The sequence below is a fragment of the Lissotriton helveticus genome, chromosome 7 (assembly GCF_964261635.1).
Source record: "Lissotriton helveticus chromosome 7, aLisHel1.1, whole genome shotgun sequence".
NCBI classification, from domain to species: Eukaryota; Metazoa; Chordata; class Amphibia; order Caudata; family Salamandridae; genus Lissotriton; species Lissotriton helveticus.
This window is the reverse complement of record NC_136068.1, coordinates 742823074-742836914: the sequence shown is the minus strand read 5'-3', so window position 1 is coordinate 742836914 and position 13841 is coordinate 742823074. Positions and strand designations below refer to the sequence as shown.

Below are 13841 nucleotides of genomic sequence, written 5' to 3'. Positions count from 1 at the left end.
TTGATTGGAATATTAGATGGAGGTTGTGGAAGGGAGAGGCAAGCGATAGTCCTCTCGGTTGACATTGCTAAGGCGTTTGACAGCCTGGAATGGCCCTATCTGTTTTCAGTTATGACGGCATTTGGGCTGGGTGCCGGATATGTCCGTTGGACTGAAATACTGTATTCGTCGGCAACGGCTAGGGTTCACGTGGGTAGGGCTGTTTCCTCGTCCTACCCGGTGGGGCGGGGCACTAGGCAGGGCTGCCCACTCTCCCCGCTGCTATTTGCCCTTGCGATAGAACCATTGACAGCACGCGCTAGAATGGGGGGGGGCGTACCGTGGCCTACAGCTCCGAGGTCATGCGCATTATATCTCGCTCTACGCGGATGACCTCCTAATGTTTCTGGAAGATGCGGTCGACGCCCTGGATGGGGCGCGCACTCTCCTTGACCGTTTCGGGGACATCTCGGGCCTGTGGGTTAACTGGGCAAAGACCTGCGTTTTCCCAGTGGCTAGTACATGCGACCCGCCCACGTTACCGCCCGATCTGGCGTGGGAGCCGAGGTGAGGGAAACATTGGAAGAGCGATGAGGGGCTTGAGGGGTAGCATGCGGTTTTGGGGGACCCTGCCATTGTCGGTGGCAGGTCGCGTTGCGCTGCTTAAGATGGTGACGCTTCCTCGTCTTTCATATTTCTTCCGGACGCTACCGATAAGAATACCGGCTGCTTTTTTCCGACAACCCCGCTCCGCGGTGGGTAGCTTCATTTGGGGTGCAGGACGGCACAGAGTGGCACTGGATACACTGATGCGGCCGAGAGCTGAGGGGGGCCTTGCCACCCCGGATTTTGAATTGTATTATTTGGCTGCGCAATTCCAGATTCTTACTCGGGCGGTGGCGCTGGAGTTTCGGGGACCAGAGGGGGGGACTCTGCCGGAAGTGCCGAGGCATTTTCTGTCCTTTGTGATCTTGCAGCAGCGACTGAGGACTACCGAATTATCGATGGTGGAGGGCTCCCTGAGGCAATGTTGGAAACTGTTCCACAATAGAATTGGGGTGCAGCTTCCTTATGCGCCCGAGATACCGTTGGGCATGTGCACAGCCTTGCCACACGGTGGTGATTCGTCCGTTCTGGCGGAATGGGAGGAGCTGGGCCTGCAGATGGTGGGTGACCTGTATGCAGACGGCATACTGTTGCCCTATAGCACGTTGCAGGAGACCTTTGGTCTTCCACGTGGCCATTTCCGGATACACACGGCATTGATTGCAGCCATACAGAAACATTGGGGTGCTGGGCTCTCTGAACCACCAAGAAGCGGAGCATGTCAATATGTAGTGATTGCAGCGGGTACGTATAAGGCGGTTCCCTGCGTATATAAACGAATGCTAGGGGAAGGGCTTCACCTGTTACAAAAACTGCGGTAGCAATGGGCGGCGGACTTAGACAAAGCAGTCCCGGATGCGGTCTGGTCACAGATAATTAAGAGCCTGGAAGAGTACCAGGAACGCTAGGTTCCAGCTAATCCAATTCTTTGTATTTCATAGGGCATATCTCACGCCAGTTAAAATTAATCAGTATTTTCGGATCTATACTGCGACCTGCCCACGATGCCGGTTGCAGGGCGCGGACCTGAGCCATATGCTATGGTACTGTCATCAGCTGGGAACATATTGGGAGGAGATAACCACGTCGCTCTGTAGGGTAACTGAGCGGCAGGTTGATATGGATAAAGGGGCGTGCCTATTACACTGGTTTCCGCACACTAGCAAAAATAAGATAACTAGCAAGTTTATGGACTTGGGACTCATTCTGGCTAAAAGAGAAATTACATCACTCTGGAGGGCAGCAGCTGGTCCTAGCTATGTTAGATGGAAAGCAGAGTTACTTATGTGGGCGGGCAGCGAGAGTTCTGTTCGAATGCAACAATCCCATAGATCCCATAGTGATAGGGCGCTGGAGGCGGCGCGGGCGTGGGAGGCCTTGGTGGTGGAGCTCCAGATGCTGGATGCGGATATTGATTTGGAATCCGGCTCATCGATGGAGGAGGACAGGCACGGGTGGCTTCCTCTGGACTTGGGGAGATTAGCGCAGAGGGAGGTCCCTGACATCCGGGTGATTACGATGATTCTTAATGAGTGAATGAGATGACCTGTATACATTGCACACATTAGGGTAGTACCCTGATGACACTCCTTATTTAGATAATCGCGCCGGCGGCAGGGGTGGGGGGGTTTGGGAGTTGATAGATCTTGAGGGTGGCCATGCATAGGGTACTGATTAATGACCTAGAGCCCTGGGTTCAGATACGATACTACGCTTATTGAGAGGATTGACATAGCAGCGCTAGACTTGGAATGGGGTTTGTGCCTTGTTAAACTGTTTAATTACTGTTGAGTCTTCTCTCAATACGAAGTGTCGGATTCTTTGTATTTATGATGGTCCCTCCTCATGTCTTGTTTGTATTTTAAAACAATAAAAAGATTAAAAAAAAAAAAAAATTACCAGTAACTTGAATTTCCTTCCATAGGCTATCATTGCCTGCTTTTTGCTGAAAAAGTTTCGAAGTGTCGATTTTTAAAACTCACAAATATTCTTTAAAAAACGTAATTACTTGCCTGTTTTAGATAGATGTTCAAGTGCTGAACCTAGGAGCCCAGCACTGGATTACAAAAGTAACGTGAATATACTTTACCTGCAAATTGAATTTCCTCCCATAGGATAACATTTGTAATTTCACCAGAAAAATTTCTAAGTCTCAAGTTTTAAAATACAATAATATTACTTTAAAAAATCACTACTGTAACCAAAACACTTTTACTTAACTGTTTACAGGACATGTCCCAGGACTGAATCTAGGATCCAGTCCAGAGGTTAGAAAAGTAATCTACAAAGTAACTATTTGCATTTAACAAGAAATTCCCATTAAGCTCATTGTTGCATTTAGAAATTGTGTTGCCTATTGCAACAACTGTAACTATTGTAATCAAAAAGTCTATTGCCTATTTTGAAAAGTATTTAACTACAGTAACTCATTCTGAGAAAGTATATTTTTATAACGTGTTGGTTCTAAAATAAAACTATATCTTTTTATACAAAACAATTGGCCTAGAGTTCAGTTTTTGTGCATGAGGCCATTTGCTGACTGAGTGTGTACAACACATGCTTTACACTGTCCTCTGATACTGCCTTACTGCTCGACCAAGCTTCCACTTTAGAGAGTAAGGTTGTATCTAACTTTAGTCTCTGCCAAACCCCTGGGGACTGTGGACTCTGTGCACACTTTACCTTCCTTTGGTCCAGTATATACAGAGCCACTTTCCTACACCCTATGCCAGTGGAGAGGGTACAGGTGCATTAGCCCTGTATCCCTAAAGTGCCCAAGTCCATTCCTGGGCACTATAGGTGCAGTGCTGCCATTAAGAGTATATGGTGCTGGGAGTTTGTCATTACGAACTCCACAGCACCATAATGGCTACACTGAAGACTGAGAAGTTTGGTATCAAACTTCTCAGCACATTAAACCCACAGTGATGTCTGTGTGAGATTTGATTTAATTTAATTTAATGCACAACAGAGGGCATCTTAGAGATGCCCCCTGAAACACGACTAACTCCTAGAGACCAGACTGAGTGTCTGCTTAGTTTGCCACCCCCAGATATGTTTCTGGACCCCTGGGTCGAGAGCTTGCTGCTCTGGGGGGCCTGAAACAATGCACATCCTGGGACGAGGTGCCAAGCCTCCTCCCCCAGGATGGGCAGGGTTCACAAAGGAGAAGATTCAAAGGCATAGCGCCTTTGTGAGCCTCTCCAGACCAGTTGCTGCTTTCAGCAACTGGTCCCCACTGTTTCTACCCCCCACTTTGAGCAGGAAAAACAAGTGAGGAAGAGAGGTGTGCCCACCTCTGCCAACTCCACCGTTTAGGTGGGGGAGGCGAGGTGAAGCACAACCTAGAATCCCCGCCATCTTGAGGTTGGGGTGACCTAGCCAACCAGGGACAGGCTCATGCCCCCCTCACACTGGAGGGTGGCACGATAGGGGGTGTACCCACCCCAGGGAAGGGACCTATTGGTCCCTGTCCTTACCTACCCGTAACACCCCTAAATCTAGTATTCAGGGCCACCCTCAATCTTGCTTCCTCAGATCCAGACAAGAAAGAGCTAACAAGAGGACGACGTCCACTGACGTGTTCCCTGCCCTACCGGCCTGTCTCCCCCGCAATCCTGTTCCTGCGAAATCCTGGGTTGTCCTGCAGCCAGCAACCTCTAGAAACCCAGAGTGCCTGCCTGCCTGCCTGCCTTCACTTCTATAACTGCATCTCCTGTGAACACCGGATTTGTTCAAACTGCAGCTTCTGGTGCTAGCCAGAGACCGCGAATCCAGCTCACTCTGCACCCGCTGAACCCGACCCAAGCTCTAGTGGAAAAAATCCACGAGGAGGTCCCCGCGGTGATCCTGACCCGAGATCCGGCGACCCCTGAGCTGCCTCAAGCCGACGCCTGCAGCCTCAAACCGGAAGGTCCCCCCAACCGTGACCAGGAGCTGGTAAGAAGGTCTGACCCTAAAAGGCATTCCTGCACCCGACGCCCCAGCGCCTTGGGTGGCCCAAGAGACGGTGCCTAACCAACCCCCAAGATCCCAACTAACCTTTCCAAGTGGTGGTTGCACCCAGAAGAGCTTTGTGCCAGAGCCTGCAGTGCTTTTGCAAACCGCAGACTCTCCATTGAAAGCTACAGGGCTTCCAATACCAAAACAGCACTCTACACCTGGCCACCCCAGTGCAGCTGAGGGTGCAACTTTTGTGCTGGCCTAAACCCCCATTGGCCCTGAGCTTAATTCCAGGAGCTTTGCTCCCACAACCCAGTGGCCTGCTCGTCAGCAGCCATCAACCGGAGGCCCCCTATCCCCCTTTGGATAACTTTGGGCCTCAGCACTCTCCTCCCAGCCGTTCTAGTGCCGCTGAGGGTGTAACAAGAGTTCATCCTTGACCCTGGAGGACCGCTGAGTCTAACCTCGGAACACCAACTCCCACAACAAAGTGCTTACCTTTAAACCGATAACACTATTTTCCTGCATAGTATAACATTGAGTGTTTTTCTATGAAATGTTTTTAAGTTTGGAGTTGGAAAACCTAAAGAAAATCTTTAAAATTGAACGAACTAAAACGATTTTACTTAACTGTTTACAGGAAATGTCCTAGTTTAGTATCCAGGTATACTACACTGTGTAAGAAAATTAATCTCAAAAGAAACTTACCTGCAATTTTATTAAAAATCCTATACAAAGTAGAAGTACTTTATTCTGAAAAGCATTACATTATCAGTAACACTGCTGTAATCAAATCATAGTACATTTACAGTTGGAATCCACACACTCTAACAACTGTATATTACTTCCAAGTATATATCACTTACCTGTGCCAGGCTTGCTTGGTTCAAGGAAATAAAATAAGTAAAAGAATATTTTTGTACAATACAATTGGTCTGAAGTTCAGTCTTCGAGTGTGTGAATTCATTGGCTGATTGAGTGTGTACAACAAATGCTTAACATAGTCCTCTGATACTTTCTTATTGCTCGACCACATTACCACAAATGGAGAGCGAGGTGCTAACTACTTTACTTCTGCCTACCTTTGGGGTTCCACTGGACTGCATACTATACCTCACTTTGGTATAGTATATACAGAGCTAGCTTCATGCACAGTTTGAAGCACATCCGGCTGTTCCTTTGAATGTGCATCCCAGGATATTGTCCCGGCATCAAGGAGGGAATCTTCACCACGATCCCAAGTCACTGAACATGACGGCATGGTACCTGACCACCTAGAATTTGAATCTTCCACAAGAGTGTAAGCAGATTCTGGCTTATTCTCCAGTTACCAATAAGACGTACAACCCTAATTGGAAGAATTTCTGTGTCTGGTGCAGGAATAATGGTCATCATCGGCTTCCATTAAATTCTTTTCCGCTCATGTCATATTTGTTAACCTTGGCCAAAAGTGGTCACAAATATATTCCAGTCCGGGTCCATCTAGCTACTACTACCAGATTTCGAAGGACTGACAGTTTGAGGTCTATCTCCCCCCCTCCTCCCCCGAGAATCTTTAAACAATTTGAGAGCTTTTCAACCTTTCTACAGCCTCTGCTTCCATGGGATCTTAATAAAGCAATAAAGGCCTCAGCCAATTAATGTTACCTCTCTCTGAGGCTTAAAGTGTTTCTTGGAAAATAGCTCTTCTCCTAGCTCTAACATCTGCCAGGAGGGTGGGGGAGAGTCCAGCATTCTCTATCAGGTCAACTTTTCTTCAGTTCATGTAGGATAGGGTCATTCTCAGAACCAACCCTACAGTTATTCCAAAGTTCCAACAGATTTTTACCTGAGTGAACCTGTTCTTCTTAGATTCTTCCTCCAAACCAGTCTACTACTGCATTCTTTTGACTTGCGGAGATGTTGCAGATTTTAACTAGACAATACAAAAGACCTACACACATCAGACAGCTGCTTGTGTCGTTTAGTCGACCAAGAAAAGGTCAAGCCCTGTCCAAATAGTGTATAGCGTGCTCGCTGTCCGCATGATTCTTTCTGTCATGCCAAGGCCAACTGTACATTCCATTGGAAAGTGAGAGTCCACTCACCAGGAGCGTGGCTTCAGCTGCAGCACTCTATGCTGATGTGCCCTAAAAAGAGTGCAACCACCTGGAGGAACAGACATAAGTTCAAGAAGGATGACTGCCTAACGTGGACGCAGAGACTGGCGCAGCAGTGGAACAGACTGTCCTGAAGAATGTTTTATTAAAGATTAGCCTGCTTCCTTGTACTTCATAATGTATTCTGCTTGCTATTCTGATTCAAGCATGTGAATATATAAAAGTTCAAATGTTGAAGAAAAAATGTGTTACCTGTAACTCCAGTTCTCCACCATTAGTATCGTTTATGTATTCACATGCGACCCTCCCTTCTTCTGGTTAAAGGCTCATATTTCAATCTCACACTTGCTTTGAAATCTGAGTTGGTGTCCTCTCGAGGGAGTAGGCGTGCCTACGTTTCTACCTCATTTGCTGATGTTTGAGTTCTTTCAAATGAGGTGAATGTGTTACTAAGCATACTGTGCTGTTTCAGGCCTATGGCCTTTTTGAATTATATACTATATTGTTACACAGTATACTGCTATTTTAATTTACCAGATTTTTCCAGCTTGAAGACTGGGTTGATGCAAGCATGTGAATATATAAAAGATACCAATGTTAGAGAATTGGAGTTACAGGTAACTCATTTCTTACCCCTTAATGAGGAAAGACTCGGTGTCCCATCTGGCAGCCTGCTTCTTAGTTTATCAAGGTGGTTCAATTTAGGAACATCTCCAGTGTACATCACTGCACTCAGTTAACTGGCTCCCAATGATATCAAGGGAAAATAACCTGCATGTGCATACTCTGATCTGCTACAGTTTAGGAAGTCCTTCTGTGGAATGTTCTGCGATTCAGGTATCCTCACGCCATTTGAGGAGAAAATTTTTGGTGTATGCAGCATTATCCAAGGCAAAATGGCACACCTGGGGCAAAGGAGGAGCAGAGCCAAAGGAAGTAGATTTGATGACTCAGATCCTTTTTACATTAAGGAGGTAACTGCATTTCATAACTGCAGCATATAGGGCTAACAGGTAAAATAATCTAGATGCCCTAAGAATAATGTGGAGTGAAGACATTTGGAAGGGCTTAATGGACTCTAAATTGGCCCTTACTCTACAGTATGGGTCTGGTTTCACAAAATGCCTGATTTAAAGCTCTTGGAGTATAATTATATCCACTGGACAAATGTAGTAGATTCATAGCCCCCGCATAGATCCTTGCAAAGAGGCTACTTTCTATGAAATGAGGATCCTCTCTGACCCCGGAACTGGGAGGGTGGAAAACTGGTCTGTATACATTTTCCCAGGCGGAGATGGATGCATGTCATCACTTAACATTTGGAGTGACCCAAATCGAAGGTGACACTCAATAGAGAAACCTTTTTTGGGTTGCCACCACCAAAACGTATACCCCCCCCCCCCTCCACACCACCACCTTAAGCTGATGTAAATCTAAGCACACTAATATTTGAAAACTTTTGAACAAGCTAAATGTACGAACTAATACTCTGGGCACATACTCCATTGGCTGAAACTCTGGATATCCTAGAGACTACGTGTGATAGAGGCTTGGCGGGTGGAGGTAAGGGATGGGGAGAGAGGTGGCTTTTGAGCTAACCTGCTGTCCATGATCCTTGGATTGTAAATGGTGGATGGTTTTGGTATTTTAAGAGTTGAGAATCCAGTTAGTTTGTTTGTGCCCATGGAATCTATGTGGTTCAACTTTTCCTATGACCCTTCAGTTGACTTGATTACTTTCTGTGAGTTAAAGTTTCTTTTTTGAAAGGTGATATTTTTGGTAGCCGTAGCTTTACCCCATCATTGGTTTGTAAACGTAATCTCCTCTTTGCCTCACCTTACTACATGTCTTGTGCATAGGATAATATGGTTCACAATGTGAAGCCTTCTTTCAAAAGCTTTGGAGTTTCAGGTATTTTTTGTGATTTTTTTTTTTTGTGCAGTTAGTGGCCTTTGGCCGGTGGGTTTTAGGCCTTCAGCTGCATCCATCTCCCTCTTAATGTTTACTGTACAATGTAATTGTAGGATATGTTAAAATGTAGAAAATATGAAGGCTCTGCTCCAGTGTGGAATGTGAGGGACATGGATAATCAACAGATGTTGTGATTGTGTAGTTTATCCATAGTAGTGAGAATATTTAAGGGTTTTCTAAGCAGGGTAAGAAAGGAGCACATTTGTAGGAATTAGTTTGTGAGGTCCAAGGTGCATGAAAGTATGTAGCTGACAGGAGATTGGCTGCTTCTTGGAACAGTTTGTGAGCTGCAACCTTCGTTGGATTACAGGCATGTGAAGTGCATTAGTTAGAAAGGAGGGTATTTATTCAGGTGACTGATTAGTATACATATATCCAAAGTGTAGAAGTTAGGCTGTGTGGTTGATGATGATGGAGATTGCATAAAGCAGATAGTATTAGATGTGTGCTGCTCTGATGTAGGTAAGAATGTGGAATTTTATATTTTTGTGATGATACAGTTTGTTAGGTTAATCAGCGGAATTTGTGTTAGTGTTGATAGTGGTTTTCCATTGACTGTCAGGAACAGATCCATAATCAGTCAAAACAGGGGAGTCACATAATCAGTCTACCTTAACCTCAGAAGTCCTTAACGTGAGGACGCCCCTACAGAAGAGATTGAAGACTAGTGTATCAGCAGACATTAATCACGCAATGGGATCCAAACGTCTGTTACTTTGAGAATGTTATAGAGTCCCAGTGCCAATCATTTGAGCATTTCTGTGGAAGAGGGGCAACTAGAGAGGGAGGGGAATTAACTGGTCAGTTGGTTCCGAAAGGCAGATCTTGCAGGGAATGCAGCTCTCACTTAATAAACATCTGGGATCATGGTGGAATTGGACTTGGAATGGAGATGGGCAGCAGGGCAGGATTGAGTTTCGGTGGAGCTTGAGAATAAGTAGTGACTTCAATGGAAAGTTCTGATGAAATATGGATAAGAGAGGGTCTAAGGTGAGAATTAGGGGCACACTATGACCGGTAACGGCCGGACCAAGGGTTGGAAGCACCAGGCAGAAACATTAGACAGGGTTAAGTGAGGTGGTTTAAATAGAGCATGGTGTGGGAGAGCGGAAGGATAAGGAAGAAGGTAAGCGACTGCAGGGTGGCAAACCTGCGAGACAGAATCATTGGACAGACCTGCAGTGGAACTGGAGGTCCAGGAAAGCTCTAAAAGAGCAAAGGTCGGCATAGAAGAATAAAAGGCAGACTACAGCAGGCTTGGTCAGAACCACTGGGCAGCAGCATTGGGCTGTAGTACTGGGCAAAGATTAGTAGGGAAGAGTGGAGGTTTGATGAAAGAGAAAGCTGCGGATGCGGGACCAAAGGGCAGAAGTACTCTGCTGAAGCAGATGGTAAACAGATTGAGTGGTAGAAGGCCTATGGAGCTGTGTAGGAGCAAAGTTTGGGGGCGAGGAAGGTGCATGGATTGGAGAAATGGTGTGAAGACCAGGAGTAAGAGGAGATCCTGGGAGCAGGTGGATACGTGTTTGCATGAACAAGGTTAACCAAGAGTGTAGAAAAGTATAGATGATATGCTGGGCACATTGGGAGAGGAAGCTGTTGGGCAGGGCCGCTTGGCACTGGTGACTGAGCATAGGACTTTGATCAGTCTAGCTCCTGGGAAGGGGTTTATGTAAGGCATCTGTAGGAACTGTGCTAACAATCAGAAAGAAAGTCTCTGAAGATAAGTAATTTGTTCTTTTCATGCCTGTAACTGGCCAGCCAGCAAGGTTTGCAAGTTAGAAAATGTTACATTACAATTACTCTGGAAGGGAGCCTTTTAGAAAGTTGACCTTGTACTTTACACTAATAAATGCATGCAAAGTATTACTTTGTGTTTAAAGTTGGACTCTATTTCAGACAATTTTAACCTTTTAAAATATTTGACACTGTTTCCTTATAGTGCGCTATTTTGTCCCCGGCTTTTAAAGTGAGGGAGTTTTCAATCACTGACTTGGCCCCTTTTCCAATCTCTCTCAAATGGAATTCCCCAGCAGAAGAAGGGTTAAGGTAAGAATGTGAGCAAACTGAAATGTATAATTTGCGTACACACAGAGTATCTGCATTGCACCAAAATTTTAACTTGGGTGTTTTGGGTGGGCCTGCGCTTGTTAACTTAAATACATTTTTGATCTTGATTCCATATTGATATTTTATTATCTTTTCCTACGCTGTACAGAACTAGCTTAAAATCACTGATACTTGGTAGTGTCATTCATTACGCGTTTAGTGCTATAAACTTGTGAGCTTTTTTTCAAAGGTGCTAATTTGCAGAAGTGCTTGATTTCTTTGTTTGCGTCATGCAGCTATAGTGAAGCTGTGATTTACTTAATGCCTTTTCAAACATTCCATCTATTGGCAGTATCTTAATCAAGCATTTTGGTCTTTTTTAGGTTTCACTTTGATACAAAGTGTTATGTGAATAATTTTTTAATAGGGCTGAAGGCCACATAACCAAGGGGGTCCTTATAGCTTTGCGAGTGGAAAAAAGTACCCCTCTTGTCGATAAAAATGAGTACCCTGTGACACATTGCCCCACAGCCTGTAATTTACAAGTAAAAACTCTAGTGAAGGGAATAGAACCCCTCTGCCACCACTGCATTCCTACGGCTTCCCCCAAAACAGGACATGGACGTTAAAAATGAACATTTCTGTATAAATGGTTTTTTTGGCTAGTATAGAGTACATAAATATTTGTTTCTTAGTAATGCTAATAGTGAAAGTTGAAGTAAGGTCTGTCAAACCATAGCCAGCAGTTATGATTAGTGGAAGAACGTGTAAATGGACAGTTCTGTACATCATAAATGCTGCATAATATATTAATTTATTAACTTTTTGACAGTGATTGCGAGGTTTTCCCGAAGAATCATGCAGCTCCATTCTCGAAAGTTCTGACTTTCTACAGAAAAGAACCATTCACACTAGAAGCATATTATAACTCTCCCAAAGAGCTGCCTTATCCAGATCCCACTATAGGTAAGTAAAAATAGAATGAGAAATGGAACACTAAGCTGAGGGCACAACGAAAACTTATACAAGCTTGCTATGTCTTATTAAATATTAACTGTCTCCTTGCTTCTTGATAGTGCATGGCTAACTTGCTAGGACCTTTTCTTCATGGGATTTGTATTAGAATATATTAATTATGAATATCTCTTGCTGTGCCTGATAAAATGGGTTTTCTAAAATGCTACAACTACTGACTATTTACAGTTGTCAAGTCAGAAAAATTAGCCTATTCAGAAGTGATTTTGATTCCTGCTTCACTTGTAGCTCTATGACAAAAACAGGAGGTTGCGGAACGTAGCCGGAAGTTTCTGATTGTTATTTAATTTTTACATTTTTTGATGAACTAATCTTCATTTTCATCAAAACATTTAGTACAGACTGTTTCAGTTTCAATACATTGGTAGCAATCAGGCACTCTTAGTTACATTCCCATTATCTATTGTTCTCAAGCCCATCGTGAGCCACCGCTTGCCCTAAATCTTGGTCTGTTTTTGTGGCAAGCTCATTGCTTGATAAATCGGTGTCTCATTTTGGCACACCAGTCCACCTCAAGCTGCCACTCGGCCAAGGTGGGAGGGTGGTAGAATTTACATTTGCGGGCATTGTCCCTCTTGGCAACCACTGTGGCCACTTCCACCATTATCGGTTTGCATTTTGGACCACCTAAGTCTTCTAATATGCAGAGCTGTCCCACCCTCTGGGTTAAACCGATTTCTCTTCTAGGGGATATTCATCAATAGTCATAAGCACTGAATAGTCCCGCCCATGTGCCGGGACCATGGGGCATATACAAAAATATATGCATGTACATATATATATATTAATGCATGTTTAACAAAAACTAAGGATTACTCCTGTGAAACATACCTCAATATATATACTATGCATATATATATATATACACACACACACACGCTGCCTAAACACCAAATTAGGCTAAAATATGCCAATATTGCATTTTATTATTTCATTTAAAATAAAAATAAAGTACTCTTAACTTGTTTGAACATAGCTTTATTTTCAAGGAAAAAGGCAAGGCAAAAGCAGACCGATTAACCCAGAAGGCGGCCAATGCAGAGTCACCAATGCAGAGTCATGGACACACTGCACTAGAATGCTCAACTTCACCTTTGCCGATGTCAGGGAGAAAACAATTGACGTTGAATAGATGGACGTCTAGACCACTGTCCTCTCACAAGTCTCTACTGGCAAAGAGACAGAGATTGGCTCGTCCACCTGTACCAACTTAGAGAGATCTTTTTACGTCCAGAGAAATTCAAGTGGTGGTGTCTCAGGAACCGACATCGAGATGCTCGACGTCTAGGAGCGCATCATCTTCTCCGGTCCTGAGAATTGTGCAAATTGTGCTGGAGGGATCCCCGGCTCTAGAGCAGCAGACACCTCTGATAAACCTCTCTCAGAGATGGTTGATGAGTGTGAAAGAGTGGAGAGGGCTAAGGCGCAGTCCATGTTCAGATTACTCCTAGTATATTCCCCCTCTCGAACATCCGGTAGAGGGGTGCGTCAACCAACAGTAGCTACAAGGTCTCCATGGGGATCTCCAAGGCAACAATCTCCATCTTCAAGGAAACATCAATATCTGAAAGAGACACGTTAGTGATAGATTCTTTACCTTAGAATATTCCCCAGGCGTCAGACTGGATCCGGAAAGTTTTCTGCTTAGCAGTACCCTTGCGTGCCAGTAGGTGGCGTCGTGCGGCTCCGCGTCCGTCACTGGCGTCGTAAGCGCCGGGATGACGTCACAGAGGCTACTTAGGCGCCACCCAGGCGCGCTGTCGTTAGTGCTTTCTTTTTCCGCGCCGAAAGTGCAGATCCGGATTGAGCACGTACCTTTTTGAGACTTTTGTCTCCTTCGCTACTGGTGCACGTAGGGATGCCAGGCTTAAAGTCTTGTGGGTTTTGCCGCCGTAATATGTCGGTGGCGGACCCCCATGATATCTGCCTCTACTGCCTGGAGACCGACCATGACTCTGTGCCATGGCCCGAAGGCCTTGCGGCAGCGGCACCGAAAGTTGCTGGAGGTCCGGCACTCCTCTCACCGCCGCACCGGGTCTAGGGGCCGATCGCAGAACCGCTCGTGGGACCGAAGTCGTCGCTCCTCGGGCTCTAAGTCTTCACCTTCAGATTCCGGTAAGCGACGACGTAAGAAGTCGAAGAAGCGGGTTAGCTCTCCGA

At 45.2% G+C, this 13841-nt stretch overlaps 1 protein-coding gene across 1 annotated transcript in view; it reads left to right on the top strand.

The window, feature by feature from the left end:
- The window catches only part of HSPA4 (heat shock protein family A (Hsp70) member 4), a 424381-nt gene that overhangs the window by 176904 nt on the left and 233636 nt on the right, over positions 1–13841 (top strand). The window contains exons 10-11 of the mRNA XM_078653080.1: positions 10540–10646; positions 11479–11612. Coding sequence (XP_078509206.1) covers positions 10540–10646; positions 11479–11612 — 241 coding nt within the window. The remainder of the gene's footprint in view (positions 1–10539; positions 10647–11478; positions 11613–13841) is intronic.